General features: G+C 38.5%; 1 protein-coding gene across 4 annotated transcripts in view; it reads right to left on the reverse strand.

The window, feature by feature from the left end:
* LOC131678642 (bridge-like lipid transfer protein family member 3B) overlaps nt 1-21,347 on the reverse strand; it is a 57,491-nt gene that overhangs the window by 8,827 nt on the left and 27,317 nt on the right. Inside the window, exons 2-13 of one of the 4 annotated variants that reach the window (XM_058958878.1) lie at nt 19,916-20,117; nt 14,599-15,473; nt 14,418-14,537; nt 14,102-14,343; nt 13,958-13,978; nt 6,569-6,661; nt 5,358-6,502; nt 4,298-4,436; nt 4,064-4,193; nt 3,464-4,003; nt 3,293-3,407; nt 2,069-2,089 (exon numbers count right to left, since the gene is read on the reverse strand). In XM_058958878.1, the coding sequence (XP_058814861.1) occupies nt 2,069-2,089; nt 3,293-3,407; nt 3,464-4,003; nt 4,064-4,193; nt 4,298-4,436; nt 5,358-6,502; nt 6,569-6,661; nt 13,958-13,978; nt 14,102-14,343; nt 14,418-14,537; nt 14,599-15,473; nt 19,916-20,117 (3,643 nt within the window). Of the gene's footprint in view, nt 1-2,068; nt 2,090-3,292; nt 3,408-3,463; nt 4,004-4,063; nt 4,194-4,276; nt 4,437-5,357; nt 6,503-6,568; nt 6,662-13,957; nt 13,979-14,101; nt 14,344-14,417; nt 14,538-14,598; nt 15,474-19,915; nt 20,118-21,347 lie in introns of all 4 variants that reach the window. The other 3 variants (XM_058958876.1, XM_058958880.1, XM_058958879.1) reach the window with 3 other exon arrangements.

Raw genomic sequence — 21,347 nt, forward strand, 5'->3', positions numbered from 1 at the left:
ACTAAGTCAATGGCTGCCAAAGTGTCGTCAAGCAGGTGATAAATAGCTATGTGAAATTTTGTCGTCAAAAGGCTAAAACAGCAAAGCAGCTTATGGGAAGTCGTCCAGTGGCTCGTGTTACAGCGTCTCGTCCGTTTGTACACGTTGGGGTAGACTACGCTCGTCCGATCCTTGTGCGCTGCACTCGAGGTCAACGTTCGATGAAAGGATACACAATCGAGTTCGTCTGTCTCTCGACAAAAGCCATGCATTTGGAAGCAGCCGGAAATCTTTCAACTAATATGTTTTTGGATCACTCAAATGGATGATTGCTCGCCAAGAATTGATTGCTGCAACGAGTTCTGGTCGGATAACGGTACGGACTTGGTGGGTACCGATCAACAGAAACATTATTACAGCTCACACCAGGACATTTTTGGTGGGTCAGCCTTTGAATCTACTACCCGCACCAGACCCCAACCATGTGCAAATGAATCCGCTTGATAGCTGGCAGAGAGTTCAGCATTACACTGCCGAATTCTGAAATCGGTGGCGTGATGAATACGTCGCAACTTTACAAACCAGGGGAAAGTGAAGGACTAGCGAGGAAAACATCAAACCGGTACGGGTTGGGACAACAGACCGACTCCTATCTGGGAGATGGCTATCTGAATAGTATCGATACATCCGAATAAACAAGGATTGGTACACAACATTACGTTGCGGTGAAGCATGTCAGAGAATCAGCGATCCATCCAGAAATCCCACTTTCTGATTCAAGCGCTGTCTCAAGGCTGGGAGTATGTTGCGGTGCACTCCCGTCGCTTCGCCAGTCTATAGAGGCCCGTACGCGTTCAATATTTTGTCAATACACAGTAATTGATGATACTGCCTTAATACGTCAATCCATTTGAAAAGTACATCGTCCATCCAACTTTTTTCAATTACACATTCAATACTTTTGGCAATACTTTCTAGTTGTGATAAAATATTGAACGAGGAAGGATCGTAGGTTCCACGAGAACTTCCGTTCTTAAAAGATGAGAATGGTATTTATCTATACACTAAAAACGACGAATTCTCTCGTTTTTCTTGAAATCAATAAAATGTGATTTAGTCCGATCTGACTTAACACCGACCATATGATCCGAATAAATTGCACCAAGCTGAGAAAGTCACTCGCCATTTAAAGTAGCCAGGGTGGTTAGTCGGGCGAAACAATAAAAAAACAACCCAAATCTCTCAGGTATAAGTTCCTAGCACATTATAACAAAACTGAACAAAGCCAACATTTAGTTTGTTAATGAATTCATCAGATAACCACCAGCCAGGGAAACTTGACCTTATACTCGTTGCTCTATCTCCGATGTGACGTGATATTCTTTACGGAATACTGATTGATGACCCGTAGAGCAGACAATCCTATGAAAACCTAGATTTTCAGGTAATTGATGTGCTTATCCAATACATCTAGTTCGGAAAATAATTGGGAGTAGATAAGAAAGATGATATAATACCTAAATATAAATAGAGCTGGATGAAGGATGAACTGTAACTGAAAGGAAGTATTGTGACCTTCAGATACGAACATGTCTTCTAACTATACAATACAATATGCTGTACAGAGCTCTGTGATACACTCGTGCAATAGGATAAGTTAGAGAACAGCATCAAAATATATTTTGTATATCAGGTTGGGAAAAACATTCGTCCTCCAATATTCTTCAAAGCAACGAAAAGAACTAACATTAAACACCTACAGATTCCACACTATATTAAGGGTGCGCATTTTCAGGCAATGAACAAACAAATGTTTACGTAGCGATAAATTTTGATGTCGACGAAATTTAGGACACGTGTGGAATCAAACATAAACGGTAAAGTAAGACCTATAAATAGGATTCCAAAACAGCAAACATTTATGGAAACTATGAGATATTCACATGTACGTTTCATTCCCACAACGAAAAAAAAAACAAAATGCAAAACATAACATAGTTTAAACCAAGTGATCTCTCTTCTGTTCTCTCGCAACAGCTCAAAACTAAAGTATGGTTAGTCATAGGGAAAGTAATGAAAGAATAAATACCTTCAATTTTTGCTGGTAATTCTGTGAATGTGTATGCATGTATCGGATTTAACGGCAATTGGTTTTGGGTTTTTAAAAGTATTGTTTTAGGCGCAGCATCGTTACCCCGGGCACGCACACATACACACGCAATCACAATCGCCAGAAACCAAAACATGTCCATCGGAAAACAAGCGGCCACAATTCGGTTTGTTTGTAGCAACAAGTCAATTTTTTATCGACAGTTTGTACAATGGATTACCGGTAATTGTAGATGAAGATTCGATTGCAACCGTGCGGTGAAGATTTTCACAACAATTACATGTATGGTAATATAGACACGACACGCACACGTACAAAAACGATCAATTCATTCAATGTTTTAGCGGGTTTGCATTGTTTCATTCGTTTGTTGATTGTTGATTGACGGCCGGCGGAACGTTGCAGTCGTTGTTGGATGTTGGTGACCGTGGTTGTAGATGTTTATTTGTTTTTGTTTTACGAATAATAATTTAAGTATTGGATTTAAGTAGAAGATAGAGAAAGCATGCAAAAAAAGAATAAAATATGTTTGCAACACATTAACACCTTGATATGAAAAAGGTAATATATTATATATGTATATCTATTAAAATTAAATTATATGCGATGGTGAGGAATATGATTTTTTTTGTTTGGTATTTGCAAGTTTAAATTTCAATACTGCAAAAAGATTTCATATGAGTGTGCTGCATGCCGAATTATACTCGTGTTGTATCGTCAAATTTCTCTGCATATGAAATCTGAATGCTGATACTACAGGATGGTTATTGTGTTTTAAATAGAATAATAGACAAATAGAATTGAAAAAACAATACATGGGATTATTTACAAGGTTGGAACATAAAAATGATTTTACTTTTTCGAACCGGCAATGCTTTTTTATATTACATGAGTACTGAGAAGTCTTAAGAAAACGCAATTTACTCTAACTATCAGTGAAAAATCAGCCATCTTAATACACGCAATAGTTACACTAAACTGCAGGTTACCATTTATTGAATAAAGAAGCGATTCTCAGTATTATGTAAGCTACGAAGCGAATCACATTGAGATCGTTTGTTATGAAAAATGAAAGAAAATAAGACTTATAGATGCGTCAAAAGAATTTTGATGAAACTTAATATAACAAGAGGATAAACGAACAAAATACATGAAGGTGCGGTTTGCTATGATTTATAGGGGCCTTCTAATCTATATACGAACCTGAAATTCATCCCAGGGTATTGCTCCGCACTCATCACAGCTGACCGCGGACACTTGAAGCCTGATCGAAGAATCGTTACCGATATTTTGACGTATTACTTCTACGGTAGTAAGTCTGAAATTGTCAATCATTAAAGAAAACACAAAACAATCATTCTAGCTGCGTTTTACCGAAAAGTGACCATTGACACCAAATCCCGCCTTCGTAAACTGCTGGCCTCGGATGGTTCGGACGGTGATGACATATTTGTTAGGAATGGATCTTCGCATACCTCACTGGCGACTTCGATCGGATCTACCCTCATGCTGATGTCATTACTAAACGGATTCAGCTTGAACATCACGTCCATACAGTCGGCTGTTTTCTCCGTTTCACCCAACATCATCAGGTAATTCTCTGAGTCCGAGCTAAGGTCCGATTGAACTGACAGGGTATCACTCATATCGTCGGAAGTGTTCGTTTTCAGCGCCGAGTCAATCGAGGTCATGAAATGAGAGAATCCTTTCTTCATCGAGTTCAGACCGGAGTTTATGTCTTTTGAGAAGGAGGATGAATCGGTTGCCGAGTTTCGGGTTTTCGGTTGACGAGTTTCGGTTGCCGAGTTCGGATGAGGTTTCGAAGTCACCATCGTCGATGAAGAAGATGTTTCAACGGATATCACGCCGGACGTGGATGATGTTGTAGGGACGCTACGAATTTGAACATTATGTCTGGAATTGTTGTATTTCATTCTAACTTTGTAACCCGTAAATAAAGAAATGGTCATTTACCCATGAGTGTTAGGCACGGGATGGTGCTCAAACTCCACCGGTACCTCGACAGCCACAGGAGAAGGGCATTCGGTGCTGCTAAATATGTTGGAGTTTCTAGTTTGATCCATTGAGTTAGGCCAACAGGAACCTGGCAGGACAAATCGAGAAAAGCAAACTCCGTTAACACTAAGATGAACCATATACATGACATCCCATGTACTACTACAATACCATTAGTAAGTAGATCGTCACCTAAACTGGCCGAATCGGGTAGCACGCTTTCCCCGTCGCCCCCGCTCGATTCCTTGCCGGGCGTTTGTGAAGGCATAACAAGCGAAACTTCCACTTGCGGTATGACACAGCCAACGATTATTGATCGTTCTATATTTGCCTGTGGAAAGAAAGTGCGGATACATTTAGCACCATGTAGCCGTTGTTTTTTTTAAGTGTCTATAAATTGTCACCGAAGCTTATTTTGCGTTAAACCATTGACCAGAACAGATTCATTAAACTCAAGACAGCAAAGAAATGAGTTTATATAGAGCCTATGGACCAAATCAGTATTGAACAATTAGGCCGAAAGGGTATTAGACTAAATGGACATTAGGTCTAAGGGGATGACGCCGAATGTCTTCAGGCCGAAAGGGAAAGACAGTGCGAAATAAAGCAAGAAGAGAATAAATGCTTCCAGACTTTTACCTTTCATTTCGGTAATCGTCATCTGATTATATTTCGCATTGAATTCGCTCCTGTTTTAGCTCTGATCTCCTTCTACTTTTCCTAGGTTTTTTAATTTCTATTTCAATCTATATTGCCGGGTGTTGGAATGTAAATTGCAAAAATCTCCACAAGAAGAATTTTCGTCTAGATTAGTTTTGGGACACACCCTGAAGGTGGTACTCAATTGCCACAGTTAGTTTATGGGCAAACTAAGAGGACGTTTAATTCCATTATACAGCCCATGATCGCAAATCAGTCCCAAAAAGATAGGAAATCCCACAGAAAATGGGACAAATCTCGACAAACAAATGAATACGGCTTAAAAACCAACTGTCAAAATTCACTTTTAATGAAAATTCCGGACAAACGGTTTCTTGCCAGACACAGATGTTGGTAGTAAACAAAAGAGAAAAGTTTTCTCTAACATTTAGCAATGTGAACTGGCTAGAAATATGCAATCATGGGCAGTATATTGCCGACGAATTTTCAGAGCAGAAAAATGACGCCCACATTTGATTTTGTGACTTTACCAGATTTTGGAGTAGGGCCAATTTACAACACCCAGGGACTACGAAAATTTCATTCGACTCACCTCCTGCAGAATGCGCTTCGAATCCAGCGACAGGAACGTTGCCAGCTCGGTCAGCTCCTCGGCCAGACGCAATAGGAACAGATACTGATAGTGGTCAATTTGAACGCTAACTAAATTAGAAACATGTGCTATCACGTGCAGATCCGCCGTTTTAACAAGATTGGCTTCGCTATCTACCGGAACATGGAAGTGGTTCACCTCTTCTGTTTTCTTTTTCACATTGTCACCAATGAGTGAAGGATGGCTTCCGAAATATCGGTTGGGCGGGATGCCTTCACCCATCTGAGGACGAACAGTCAAATCTAGATCTAGTGATTGTTTGAGGTTGCTAACCGACAGTATCAGGCTGTCGCTTGATTGGGTTGAGTTTGAAATATTGCTGAATCGTTTTTTGTTGATATCGTTGATGAAGTCATTGCGAAATTGTTCACTATTTAACTCATTTGGAGGGATTTCGAAATCAGAGCTACCGTGTAACCAAATTGTAACGGGCACAGCATCTATGAACGATATCGCCCGACTCGGTCCTACGGATTTCGCCCCGTAAAAATCAGCCCAGATGGGATCCAACTTCATACACCACACATCGCGGGGTTCCGTCCACATAGCGTAACGCGTCAAATTACTGAAAACGGACTTCATCTCGGGTGAAGTAGGTTGAGCAGTGGTGACATCAGATGCCGCAATATGTGATAAAATTCTATCGGTTACAATACACAAATCACCTGGCTTTGAAGGGAAACCGGAACCAAACACTAAGCTGCCTTCTTGCAACGATGAAACCGCTTGAGCTAAATCGGCACGTGAAGCACCCATCTCTCGGATATTGGTAATGGCAAAGCGCGACACTTGAATAGTCATTGTCTTCGGCCGGTCCCGTTGTTGGGGCGCACTAACCGATGCTTCAAACACAATTCTGGGCATTATGACTTCAACTTTTACGTCCATGTACAAAATATTAGGTTGCTGCACCGATTGGCCACCCGAGGACGACGATGAAGGCGAATTGAGACTTCCAGTCACATTGCTTGTTCTTAATAGACTCTCGTGTAGATTGAGCACAAATGAGCTTAGCCACAAGCAACTGTCCAAGTCGAAATTGATCTGCACCGGATTAATATGGACGAAAGCTTTGGATGGAGGTACTGTGAATAAGAGAGGTAAATTAATTTTGATGGTATACATCACTGTAGTTTGGAATAGCAAATTACATGGGAAAACGAAGTCCCCAGGGTAGTAGAAGTAGGTGAACTCTGCATGTAGCGTCGGCATTTCCGGAGGCAGCGAATAACGATCCCGATCACCTGCAAAAGATAGTAGAAGCTCAAATAGCTTAGGAGAGGTGCGATGAAGACAGAAGATACCTCGAGTGAGATCGCATACCTGTTACGGTATCTGCCAAAAGCATTATCAAAAACAAAACAAAACTTAATACACAGGCTCATGAATCTAGTGTTTCAACAACAAGTTTCCCCATATTCTGTTGATTTATCTTGTTATCTACCTAGCAGAAAAACGAAATACTTCTCAGCACCAACTACGTAATTCAATTTAATTAAAAACCGTTCGCTGCGAATAAGATGGACAGTGCATTCACAGGGAACTATCTTTAGTTTGAAATTAGTAAAAAAAATCATCGTAGCTACAAGTCATATCAATCAATATCACCTTCAAATTTCGTATAAACCCAATAATAATATGTATTATTTGAACGGAATTAAAATTCAAAGAACTTTCGGTGGGTGTCTATGAGAATTGAATGCTTGATAGTATGTGTTGGAAAAAATGTGTTCAGCTTTGCCACCGGTTTATCCATATAAAACCTTTTCAAAAATCTAAAAGAAGAAAATCAGTCCTTTTGTTAGATCATCACGATTCAAATCATGCAAAATAGCTACTGGAAAAACTATCGGTTCAGTTGAATGCTGCTTTTGCAAAAATGGCTGTGTTTTTGCCACACTTCCACAACGTGCTGGGTTACGCAACACAACTGCGCAATGAAAAAAATACAGCCACTTTTTCAAAAGCACCATTCAGCCAATCCGATAGTTTTTCCAGCAGCTATTTATCATGATTTTAATAATGATGGTCTAAAAATCGTCTGATTTTCTTCTTTTAGAGTTTCGAAAAGGTATTATATGGATAATCTGGTGGCAAAGCTGAACACATTTTTTTCTATGCATACTACCAAGCGCTCAATTCTAACACATGCTCAAAAAAGGTAACTTGAGCCTTAAAGCGGGTGTAAAAGACTGAATTTACGAGAGCCACAAATTTATTAAAATATTTCTAAAAAATCAATTTATGATTCTATTAACCCGAACGATTTTCTTATGTAAAAAATAATGCATTGAGTCAAATTTTTAAATCGAAAGTAAAGATGCAATGTCTTTTAACAAGTGTTCTAAAATAGCTTAAAACACACGTAAAAAGGTTCCAACCTTAAGGTCTCAATCTTAGGTACAGCCTGTGTTTCGCAACCTTATTCCAGTAAAAAATACGATCTAAAACCAACATGCAATATCGCATGCTTGTAACAATGTTTAGGGCTCGCCTCGATTAGATAACAATACAATAGTGTAAATTAAACATTCAACAGCGAAAAACTGAAAGACATGCTTTCTTGCTCTAGGCAAGCTATAGAATAAATACATAATAGATACATTTTTAATGAGCTTCACATAAACAGATTATGAGGTGATTGCTGAGTGGATTATAATTAATTACGTTATCTCATAGTGACAACCGCATATTATATAGTGATTAAATTCGTGTCGATGAAAACCTCACATTAAACTAAATAGATTCGCGTTTTATTTGCTCCACAGAGTGCATTATGTTTGAAAACGTTGCACAGCAAAGATGAAATTGAGAAAAGTGAAAAAACTTTGGGTCAGAATTTTCATCGATTATTGTAGCAACTGTTCCTTGATGGGGCTAAGCTATATTGCAAGCTCAAAATACCACTACACAGAACGATTGTTTTGGCTCGGATGTGTGCTACTCTCATGGACCGGATCGTACTATCTGATATCAACGTACATGGAAAACTTTCACAAAAATACCCTCAGCATGGTAGTCGAAAATGTACCCGTACGGGAAACGGTCAACTTTCCGTCGGTTGGCGTCTGTGAAATGGGTTACAATAAGGAGGTTTATAAGACCTTAGAAAAACTAATAGATCAGATGAAACCGAGCGAAGACATACCCTATAACTACGACGTGGAAGATTTCATGCTTAGAGTGGTTTTCCACAATCTGTACAATTATGGTTCTATAATGTCGTACTGTGCCCCGTATAAGGACTGCGAGGATACGTGCATCAAATGTCCAGAGAGTGGGTATAACAAGTTTGCCGCTAAAGTACGAGCCAAGTGCGAGGACCTTTTTACGGCGTGTACCTGGAACGGAAAGCCGTTCGATTGCTGCCAGTATTTCCAGCCAATACAAACGACGATGGGAAAGTGCTATTTAATGAATTCCATACAGCTGGTTGAAAAGTAAGTTATCAATATTCGAAGATATCCTTAGTTTCACTCTCTTCTCTAAAAACATAACAATGGTTAGTTACTTTTTAACATTTTAAAACAGATAACCCTTTTAAGTGTAGCTTGAAAAATAGTTTACCTTTTCAACAAGAAGCTTTTTTGTCCTCCTTCGTTCATGGTTTCATGACAGTTTGTAGAACAATTAGTTGTTGTTGTGTTTTAAATAACAAGTCATGAAAATTAGTTAAAGTTTTTAATTTCATTTTGTTACTTTCCTATATTGCGGCCTATTTGAACAATGGAAGAATTCAACAGCTTAACGGCTTCAGGTCCCCGTTATCGCCTGGACTCAGAAACTGAAGAGACACAATCTTTAAATTAGTCAAGTCAGTCATAAGTCAGAATATCATAAATATATCAATTTGGAACTCTGGGGGCTTAGGAAACAAGAAATCAACATTCCAAGTTTTTTACAGTTCCAGATGTTGCGAAGAACATAGAAATATGCTGACACTCACTTAGCTACACAGCTGTATGCTAAGACTCTTCAAATGAAATGCTTCGAAGAACCAAGAATTAAAGTGAACAGTTATCAATAATTTAGAATTCCTGGAAATTAAAAAAATAAAATCACAAATGTTAAAAAATAGAATTCTGGAAATCATTTATCTAATAAACTTAATATAAATATTCGCGTGTATACGTAATTTCACATTTAAAGAAATGCATGTGTCAAAAATTAAGGCTTCTAGATGGATTTGAATCAACTAGTCGTACAAAAAAACACCCCGAAACCCAAAATTCTAGATTAGAACGAGTACCTTAGGAGTCAAACAATAATGGTTCCAAGAAAGCTTGGAATCAATTAAAAAAATTGACCGTCTTAAAAATCAAAGAATTTATGAAATTACGGAACCCGAAAAACGAATAATGAAATTGGGAACTGAAAAGTTTAAAATTTCTAAAACTAAGAGTTTATTGAACAAGGAGTTGCAATATTCCTGCAATGAAAGTTATCAAGATAAACTAAGTGAATTGCCTCATTCTGATTCCGTGTCTAATATATTCAGAAAGCAAGAATAATTTGACCATTTTTGAAAACAAAAAAGGCGGCCTTTTACACTATCATCATGAAAAATAAATGTATGCAGGGCTCTGGTAGAGTACTACTGATTGCTTATTATGAAGATTTCGGCAACGATGTGGAAAAAACTGCTGGGTTCGTTTTTAAAGATGACCGCTTTTTGAGGTTTTCTCGGTTCAAACCTTACTAGAATCCAAAATTAAAAGTAATTAAAGATCTCAGCAGTAAATAAATCTATCGTTTTTGTGAACAAAGGAAAAATTGGGACCAGGAATAAAAGAGTACGGAAATTAAACAAGCGAAAACACGGAATACATGGCTTCGGAAAAGAAAATTTTAAAAAAATATGGATATTATGGAATTTAAAAATTCAGGAACCACTGAATCCAGAAATGCCAAAATGAACAAACAGAATAAATTTAGAAATCAGAAAGTCAGTTTTCCAGAACTTCCGAAATCTACGATTTCCAAGATCAAGTTAAGTGCTCACAGCTGAAAAATTCAGGAGTCAGAAGTACAACGGTACTACTAAACTGAATCTGTTCTGTAATTGATTCAAAGAATCCCCTATAGCTATGCGGTGCTGGGCCATTAGGCTGAAAGCTGGTTTGCCGAATACTATTAGGCTGAATGCCATTAGGCCGATTAGGATATAAGGTCAAATGGTATGAAGCCGAATGAGTCATTAGGCCGAATTGGTCAATAGGCCGCAAGGGTCATTGGGCCGTATGGGTCAATATGTCGAATGGGTCATTAGGCCGAATGGGTCATTAGGCCGAATGGTTGTTAAACCGAAGGCCATGAGATTTAAAACAACTGAGCCGTTTTGTCAAAGGTCATTTCGTCGATAGCCGATAATTTGGTAGAATGCTGTTTTACTAAATGGATAATTGTAGTAACAGTTATTTTTAATGGTACCATCAAAATACTTGTAAATATAACATTATGATAAGAGGCCTTAAAATAATTATAAACGGAAGGAAAAAGTAGTTCGCTATTCCGCCAGTGCAATACCTTGTGGTAAATAATCACTCAATTAAAATCAAATTCGGCGAAATGACATTCGACGAAGCGACCTTCGGCCTTAGTCAGGGATGTAATGCACCTCAGAGCAAATAAAGAGAAGAATAAAAAACGCTCTTTGCACTTTTCATGCGAACCACCGCTCTTCTCTTTCACACTAAACCTCTTCACTCAGATGTGTGTTGCTCCCATACGTGCATTCTACTCCATGGCTGCACACATCAAAGAGTAGAAATAAAGAGGCTCTTTAGTGTGAATCTTGGTCCCACGCGCACGGAAGCAGGGAAGGCAACCAAAAACATTTTAAAAACGTTCTTCCTATCAAATTTTATCTGAAATGTAGTTTGATTCGCCTTTTTAGCTGCTTGCCAGTGAGGGGAGGCACAAAAAAGTGGCTCTTCTCTTTGAACGAAATTGTGCAGCTTTTGGTGCACAGATCTTTCTCTTTTTCGTTTTCAAGTTTCTCTTTACGCGGTCGTTCTGCACATCGCAGTGTTTTTGTGCTGCTCTATTTTACATCGGTGTATTCCGCTCTTTGTGGCACATTGTGTGAGTAAATAACAAGCCTGGCCTTAGTGATGTCATAGTAGGCAGTAAACTTAGATTAAGGAAGGGGCATACCACAATAGATCTAAATAGTGATCGTCTCCAACAAAAAAACGACCTTCGGCGAAATTACCTAGACCCGGCCTAACATAAAGCCTCTTATACAGCGGGCGTAGCAGTTAGCAACGTCAATAAAATACATTTCGCGCTATGACATAAAAAGTGTCCCACATCAAATAGCTTCACGGAATTTTTCGATGGGCTATAGTTCCGGTGCGTTAGGGGGGTTGTAGGTTCATGCCCTTGGCTACGACCCATTTGGCTTCGTACCACTCCATTTAACAGTGGCTAAACGAAGCTAAATTAGGCCAGAAGATCATAGGACCCTAGTGTTGCTTCAACAGAGGAAGCAGACACTTCTGTAGACACTCCTTGAGGTAGATCTCCCTGTTTACAGTCCCGGTAGTCACGAACGGCGCCCTCCGTTTGACACATGAGCAGATCACTTGCCAAGTCATGTTTTTATTGGTTAATTTTGAAAGTTTCTACTTCCTTCGGAACATCAAACTTGTGCTGATCAGTAAAGCACAGTAGCCCCAGACACCGCCGGAAGTCCTCCTTGACGTAAGTCTCTCCATCCATGATGAGACAATGAGCCTTCGTCAGTATCTGGGTGTATAGTTTCCGGGTCCGTGACTTTCCCACCGTATTTTGCCGTTCGTCACGATTTGGAACCATCTGCACTTTGTACATATGCAGTCCCTCCCGGCCGTTGTCTCTCTGAACAAAAGACTTCGACAGATTCAACTTTTTGGCCACATCCCTAACCGAAGCATTGGAATTTCGCTTAAACGTTTTCCTGATCGCCAATAGAACATCCATTCTGACCGCATTTGTCCTTCCATTTGGTACTCAGACTTTGGTAGTAACTTTTAATCAAACGACTCGCCGTTGAATGCACGATTCCGACTTGTTTTCCGATCTCCCGATGAGAGAGTTGAGGATAAAAATACAGTGTATATACACTCTAAACTACTTCCACCCAAATTTTCAAGAGAAAATACGCATGCAGTGCTTTTTCTGTGATGCAAGATGGTGAGGGACACCCTTTATTGTAATTCTCATCTCATGGTGGATGAAAAAAATCAATTGTGTATTTTACGGTGACTTTTTGCTTTCCCATCTGACCGCTGGCTTTGTACCATACAAAAATTACGATTATTATTCGGCTTCATTTAGCCCCGTCGTACCGCCGCTGTAATATTATACGGAAGAGGTCGGAAGTAGCTAATGGACCCATCACCGTAAATCATTCATTTAGATACGATTTAAAAAACTAGGATTAAAGAATTTAATTGCTGCATAGTAAAGATAAAACGAAAAATGTTTACGGCAAAATGAAAGTCAACGTTCATTCTAGGGGTGGACAGCAATGGTTCAAAATGGAGGTCGGACGCACATCTCATTCATCGGGAGAACTGCTGCTCAACATTTCTAAAGCTAGCTCAGTAAGTAAGCATACCTATGCCATTCTCCTATCTACGGAACGAAAAACAAGAATATACAAGTGACGTACTTTTTTCTATCACCTCCAGGCATACATTCTCAACGAAGAAGACATACCTCATATGTTGCTGACTACGGCACAGTTCACTCAAATCCCGGAAGGTTATGCCGGTACAGCATTTTTTACCGTCCAAGATGTGGTAAATGACCCGTTGATACCTACAGTTGATAGGGAATTGCGTCGCTGCATCTTTCCCAATGAACATACAGACACAAACTATCCTAAATATAGTTACAGTGTTTGCGTAACGGAATGTCTTAAAAAGGCACAAATCAGAACATGCAACTGTTGTCACCACAATATGATCCTCGACGGTAGGTCACGCAACTGCAAGCCTATAAACCACAGCACTGAATTCTCCCTATTATTTTATTACAGATAACGACAAAAATCCAATCTGCGATTATGATGGTATGTTCTGTTTGGATCAAAAGGACCTAATGTTTCCACAAACGACAATCATGCAACCCTGGCGGACCAATGGGTTGGTTTGTCAGTGTCTCCCCTCTTGCAACGAGCATGAAATAAGAGTAATTGGCAGACAATCAGTAATCGAAGATCGTGAAGATCGATCGCTGCTTTTTAAATTATTGGCCTTGCCAACCGAGCGTTACCGGAGGCAAATTGTACGCGAGAACTTAGATATCGTTGTATCGGTTGGAGGAATCCTTGGACTTTTCATGGGCGCTAGCATTCTAAGCTTAGTGGAACTAATTTACTTTTTTACTATTCGGGTATTTTCGACTAACTATATAAACCACAATGACGACGATGACGAAGATGATGACGAAGAAGACAATGATAACGAATATGAATATGAAGACTAAGTACAAATTACACTAAAAAAGCTATCGCATGCCGGACGATACGAAAAAAAATAGTCCTTAGATACCTCTCCTCCTTTTGCTTAGTGCTTTCATTAGTAAATGTATCACAGCGTGCAAATAAAAGAAGAAAGCAATTTGATCATACAAATCGTTTATTGTTGCTATAATGGTAAGTGCGAAATGAATAAAAGCCGAAACCATTAACTTACCAGAGATAAACTCCTTTGGCATTTGTTTGTTGCCGGATGTAGTTACACGGTACAAGGTGAACTCCTCAACTTTCATTACCACACATACACACATTAATTTGGCCAGATTATCCAGCACATGTTTCTTCATCGGAGATGATGCGGTACATTGAGATCCCGGTGTGTTTGGTGTTTGATTACCACTCATTCCAGGATTCCGTGCCGCTTGTCCTTGTGCTGGTTGTTGACCAAGGTTGGTTGTTCTAAAGATAAACACGATCGAATAACTTAAACTATGCGAGCTTACAACAAATTTAACATTCGTTTCATACAATACCTTTCTAGACTAGGATGGTTTGGGGACCTGTTTGGTTGACTTAGATTCAGAATAGACTCGCGGAAGGCATTCAATGACTGCTCAAGCCATAGAGCCGGCGGGACGGTCGCTTCTTTATACCTGTAAAAAATCATCATTATTTCCTTTGGCCAAACCGCCTTAGCCGTTTATTATCACTTACTTTGGCCAATGTGAACGATCTGCCTTCGCTAAATGATATGGATAGTAATCAATTTGAAATCCTTGTACCGATATCTGCAAGGCACCACCTTCTTTTAGGTCGGGATGGCTGGACCTACCGATGCCGGCATCATCACAGAGGTGCAAATCTATTCGTTGACTGAAGAAATGGTACGATGTCTCTCGTACGTTGTAGATATTAAAAGAGCGCTGCGCTACCGTCAACTGCTGCGTGTCCTGTTGGGCCCTCGATGATTGCGCAAGCTGTGCTTGATATTCGGGAAGCGTCTCCAGCTTCTTTTGTGCTGTTACTCGTTGGACCACATTTGTGGACGCTTTGATCAGCCCGGAGAGAGAATCAACGAAATGAAGAGCTGCTTTCAGTTGTGAGTCGGTCAGAACCCACAGTAGATCATCTAATATTAATACCAATCTACTAGCTACTATACTACAGTCAGACAGTTTTTTCTTAATGGTTATTCTACAGCGGGCTTGATTGGTAAGCAACCGTAATGGAGTCAGACTTGTATCTTGCGTAGAACTAGCTTCAATGCGAACCGTTTGCCAAGATAGTTCCTTAAATATCAGTATCTGACCTCGACTGGAGTCCTTAATTCTGGTATATGGAAGGTCACCTAACTGCCATTTGGGTGTACGTGATTCTACCCGTATTCTGGACAGTTGCACCGAAGCTGTGAAGGCAGGACTTTTCAAATTTACATTTACCGTATTTACCACGATCGTGATGCCGTCGATGACCTTGTGAATGAAGCTGTACTTTCCCTGGGGCACCGATATGCTAGAGAAGCCCGTCGTAGGTGTTCCACTGCGTGCTATTTCACATGTTTCGATCGTAATCTTAACCTCATCCAGGGTCTGTGGATGTTACAGAAATGCCGTCAATGTTATACTATTTTGAATGTTTAAGTGATTAGCATATTTTTTGCGGGCTGATAGGATTGCAGCGTGTTGCTAATTGGATTTCTGTCTGTCTGGAGGGGCAAATTAATCAGCTGTCTGCCAAGTAGACATCGGTATTCGAGAGGCTAACATGTTACATATGTTTTCTTCAAAGAGTGTAAATGTCGTGTCGTTTAGTTTGCTTAATTCTTTGAAACATTCTCCTGCCAACGCTTTTCAGTCCCCGTTATTTGTAGGTACCAAAGAAATTCATATTCTGCCTTGTTTCTGTTCTTTTCTGCGTCTCCTAAATCAGAAGAGGATCAGTTTGAACCAAAAGCCCATTTGAATTAGCTGGGTATTCTGCTCGAGCAAACCATTCCGATCTGAGGAAACGACTCGTTATTTCTAACATGAATAGTGATTGGACGTGCGAAATAATCAAATATATTTATTAATTCAGCTATCTATTAGTTGTCAGTACTGCGCACTCTCCCTGAACTAGCCATTATACCCCACGGTGTCTTTATCGAACAACTTTATTCAAAAAAAATCGGCATCTGTAAAACTTCGGGATATGAAACAATGGACTTTTCCATTTCATTTGAAAGTAAAATTAAAATATTCTGTCGGGGGGTCTAGAACAACTTTTTATTTTAAAGTTTTTTGATTGAAAACTTAAGTTTTTTAATGAAATTAATTCGCATTTTTGCTACTAATTGTTACTATAGACATTAAAAAAAATCTAAAAGTGAGAATCTGATGAACAATCTCATTGTGTACAACTTCGTAGAAAGCTATAAATCGATGTAAAATCACCCGAGAAAGTTATTAAAATTTTATCAGTTTTTGGGTGTGCGGGCCTATGGACTAAGAAGTCGATTAACAAGGACTTACAACGTTGGATTTAAATGAACAGTAAATTCAGATAAGTTTCAATGTTTACAAAGTCCCATTCTCAACAGAAAAAATATATTTTCAGATTCCTCCGGTTCTTGGGCGAAAATGACACTTTATGAACAAGGAGGTGTAGAAAGGTGTAGACTAAATTTATTCGATAATCTCATACCTTTTCAACATGTTGATTAATGTAGTAACGGATTTTATCATGCCTTTTTCATTTCTTTTCTCGCTATAGGGGATAGCTAATGTAAACTAGAATGACCCTTCTTCCTGATCCTTTCCGGCCTGGTAAAATACAATTGGCTTAAATTCAAAGCTTTATATTCGAATGAACTAAAGTAGACATTTCGAGTCATTGTAATAAACGACGGATTTTATTGCAACTTTGGGTTGAGAATCCTATTTGTCCTTATCAACATTAAAAGAAAGATGATTGAAAGAGAAAAAATCTTTTTGAGTTTTGAATCCATGTTTGTTATTGTTTGTGGGAGATTCATTTCATCAGAATTTATAGATGCAGTTTTGCTTGTCCTCAAATTTTATTTCCAAATCAAACACCCTTCACATAATCTTAGAAAAGGAACAACACCAAGTTTTATAATTTCTTTTAAGAAGAAATTCCGGAGTTGTTACTCGTTGAACACGAATCACAACAGAAAACGAACAAGAAAATATCAGGCTGGACCATACATTCAGTAAATTCTCAAAATAATACAAGTCTGCTTATTGAAGATTTTCCTTATAATATGGGATAAGAGCAAAGACCACATATCAAGAAGACAGAGTTGCCAGTTTAGTTCAGAATCTGGAGACATTAACAGCAACACGTCTTTCGGATAAAGGTGATACTTTCTATATCTACTTTTATATTGAGATCGTTATCTTCGTACAATAGACAATATCTTTATTGCTCATTTACTATTGCGATTTCTGTTCAATGTGCAGCGATTCCCAAAAGTTAACAAACTCGAACGTGAATCTCATCGAATTATTTTTCTATCTTTCATGAAACTGTCAATCAGGATTCTCAATCGAAATCTAATCAAATGACTGAATATCTAATCGAGTTTGATCAAATATAAAGTTAAAATTTAGGCCAAATATATCCCACAAGATGCTAACGAGCAAAAAGGTTAATTCAAGATTACATCAAGCATACTCCAGAATGAGTGAAGAAATAAAAAATAAGAAACAAAGATATCTGTGACAGAAAAAACTGTTTCATTTTGCTACATTACCAAGCATCTTTCAAAAGAGTACTAAATTCGTTAAAATTTTATCTACTCTTCTCTATATCTCCTTGCTCCTAAAATATCATTGGTGCGCATAAAACGATGAAATCTGGAATTATGTTTTTTCCGCTTAAAGGTGGGACTTTGCTAGCATTCAGGTTCTTTTGAGCACACTGTTCAAATGAGGCAAACTATTTTTTTACAAATGAAAATGTTTTTGGAATAAAGCTTCTTAACCAATAGGCCCCGTGCGAATCTGGAGACTTCGATAAAAATTTAGTAGCTTTCTCTGGCGATTTTATATCGCGATGTAGTTTTCTACAAAGTTATAGACAATGAAATTGTCCATTAGATTCTCACTTTTGGTGCATATTTGAATGTCTAAAGTATTATCTAGGTGCAAAAATGTGAACCAGTTACATTGAAAAACCTAAGTTTTCAAGCAAAAAAACTTTAAAATAAAAAGTTGTTCTGGAGCCCCCGACAGAATATTTTAATTTTACTTTCAAATGAAAGGGAAAAGCCCATTCTATCACATGCTGAAGTTTTAGCGATGCCGATTTTTTTCGAAAAAAATTGTTCTACCAAACACACCGTGACCCAAGATGAAAAGAGTCGACAACTAGCAGGGCATATGTCTACCTACTCAAGAAAATTAAACAATTCACTTGTAAAGGAAAACAATTTTATAATTTTATGCTGTATATGTTATTGTCCTTATCTCGTTGAAAGTAAGGTAACCGAAAGGAGAAATGTGGCAAACATTTACTACCGTTCTACGCATAATTGTCCCATGTATATAGAGAATCCCATAGAACATGGGACAAATATGCTTATAACAGCAGTTCACAAGTATATAAAAGTAACGACTTTTGCTAATAAATATCTGGTTTGGATGGCTACCGGTACCTGCGGTCTAAAAGCGACATTTTCATTGGAACCGGGACCGTCAACCCAGAAATTTACACGAACGAGAGTTTGGAAAAAAAAAACATCTGCTACCTTTCCTGAAGCAATACGAATGTTCCTATCTCTTTTACCGGATTTTGCACCATGCCATTACGGGAAAAGAGCATGAAGTGGTATGCCGCCAACAACGTGCAGGAGGTGCCAAACGACAATCACCCTACCAACTTACCAGAGCTCCGCCCAATCGAGATTTTTTGGACATCGTAAAGCGGCACCAGAAGAAGACTGATGGAAGCGAGAAGCAGTTTAGGGCAAACTGGTGTTCTGCGGGATTTTTTCCATATTTTAAATTAACTGAATTTAAAAAAGAAAAATAATTTGATTTTTTCTTCAATCCTTTCATGCTCAACTTTTTTTCGAGTACATGTATTTTCTATTCACCCCTAATATTTTTTTGGGGTAAACAAATACTAAAATAATATTTTGATTGAGATATGTGCTTCACTAGTAGTGCTAGAAGCTGCTCAATTTTTACCTTCCGATGCTCAATACACATTTAGAGTTGTTGAGTTATGCTGAGGGTGTAGTCAAAGACAGTTTAAATTGACAAAATTTATTAGTTTTCAAAAATATTTCAAGGCGACGAAGATATTTCAAAAAAAAAAAATTTCGCCGATAACTGAAACTGTTCTTGCCAGTACTACTCCTGGAGAATCTAATCAGAACAATCGCAATGATTTCAGCTCTACGGGTAATTCTAGTAACTGTTAATGTTCAAATTAAAGTTAATAGTCACAGTTAATATTAACTGTACTTGTTTTTGTGGGCAAATCTTGTTTAACGCAAAAGTTATAGCTGTTTAAAATGATTATTGTTTTAAACAACATGGGCATGAAGATGTTAAAACATATTATCAATTTACACGCATTTTTGTTTGATCAAATTTAGGTCATAACACATTTTATACTGTACTCGACCTTTATTACAAACGTGTAAATAGTACAGATCGATTTGTTTGAATTGTCATTTGAACACGTGCTGGTCTCAGTAATAATATTTGAGAGAATATTTCTCGCAACAAAGTATCAGTATGTATTATAATTTCATTCTGGTCCGGATGGAGTGGGTTCTACGCTACTCAGTCAATTAATTTCTAATCACTATCATGGAAACGTAGCAAAATAACTGCCTCGTAGCAGGGTAATATTTATACGCCTCACAAAATCGATAATTATCATAAGCATAACTTAATAATTATTCACAACATAAAATGAAAATTTCATTTCACCAATGCTTAAAGATAGGGTGGGTTGCAGCTGCAACTCCAAAGGACAATCAACGTAAATATGTATATGTATGTAAAACATTACTTACCAAGGTGATAGGTGTGCTTTTGAGCTTGGTCCACGATATTCGAAACGAAACGGAATTGCACCAGGCGGACGTTAGTCGAAGCCAAGCCGGTAGCTCCAGCAGGTCGGTAAGTACATTCTCGTCTAGCTGCAAATTTGAGAGCTCACCCTCTCCACGGAATGCACTTAAATTCACCTTGTCCGGTGATAAATTCTTAGTGTACCTGCAACAACGACAGAAAATGAGTAGGATTAATAGTTGCTACGTGGTGAACTTCGGCCAAAAGCATAACTGTCCCATGTGCTATGGGAATCCCTATACACATGAGACAACTATGCTTCTAGTGGCAGTGAAGGTGGAACGGAATCGTACGAAATAAAATAACGCAGAGCTTTACGCGCAGGAGAATATGGGGAAAGAAAGACAGGTTGGGTGAGACAAACCTGAGCCAACTCTACAAGAAAAATCATGCAAAAAGGCATATCCTGAATACCTTTTGTGTATAATTGCAGCACGATGCTTAGAGAATTCTCATAAAAGTGGCTCTGATCTTTCGTATATTGCTGAGATTTCTTACCCCGTCTTTCGCTACATACAGACAGGCCCGTGGCGTGCGGTTAGCCAGGTTGGCCAAAGTCGCCAAACCTAGGGCGCTCTGAAACCTTGAACTACTTTTTAAAACGATTGGAATAAGTCATAGAAAAGCTAAAATTAGTGTGCCACTTCTAGGTACTCAATAAATTACTGTTTGCAAGTCGAACTGAAAACGAAAACTGATGTGAGTACCGAAAAGGTGCAAACCTGAGACTCGCCGAAGATGCCAGAAGACCACGCTACGACGCTGTCAATACCATCCAGATTTATTTAAAATGTAAATGTAAAATGTGTACAAAAAACCTACGTGTTTCAGTTATGCGACCCAAAACTTTGCAGATACTTCAAATTGTGAAAGTAGCGAAAATTATTGCAAACTTTTTCACACGTTTTCTCAATTTCATTGAAGCATAAATTTAAAAGACTAACTATAGCCAAAATCGTGGAGTGGGCTAAATCGATTATTATCGAGGAGGCGAACATAGCGTAGTCGTTAAATCGATTGCCTTGTACGCATTCCCAACCCCGTACCTCGGCTTTGAGATTTTTCTACAGATTTTGTTTTAACCCGAAAAAGAGAATGATCTTAAAGTTCCAACTTCTATTATCGAAATCAAAAAGATCGAGAAGACAACTCCATGTAATACCGTGAAAATGGAAGTTTCTTCGGTGTTGCCTAACTAACCAATAAGCATTATAACGTAGCCTAATATCTGCTTTAGATCCACATATAATCTTAAAGAACCGTAAAGCCGTAAATACTGATATAATGCTGGTATTATGTCAGAAAAGGCGAAATATAGTGATATTACTGTGCAGAGATTCACAGCTCGTTTCTGCAGTACTAATGCTATTATAT

The sequence above is a fragment of the Topomyia yanbarensis genome, chromosome 2 (assembly GCF_030247195.1).
Source record: "Topomyia yanbarensis strain Yona2022 chromosome 2, ASM3024719v1, whole genome shotgun sequence".
In the NCBI taxonomy this organism is placed as follows: domain Eukaryota; kingdom Metazoa; phylum Arthropoda; class Insecta; order Diptera; family Culicidae; genus Topomyia; species Topomyia yanbarensis.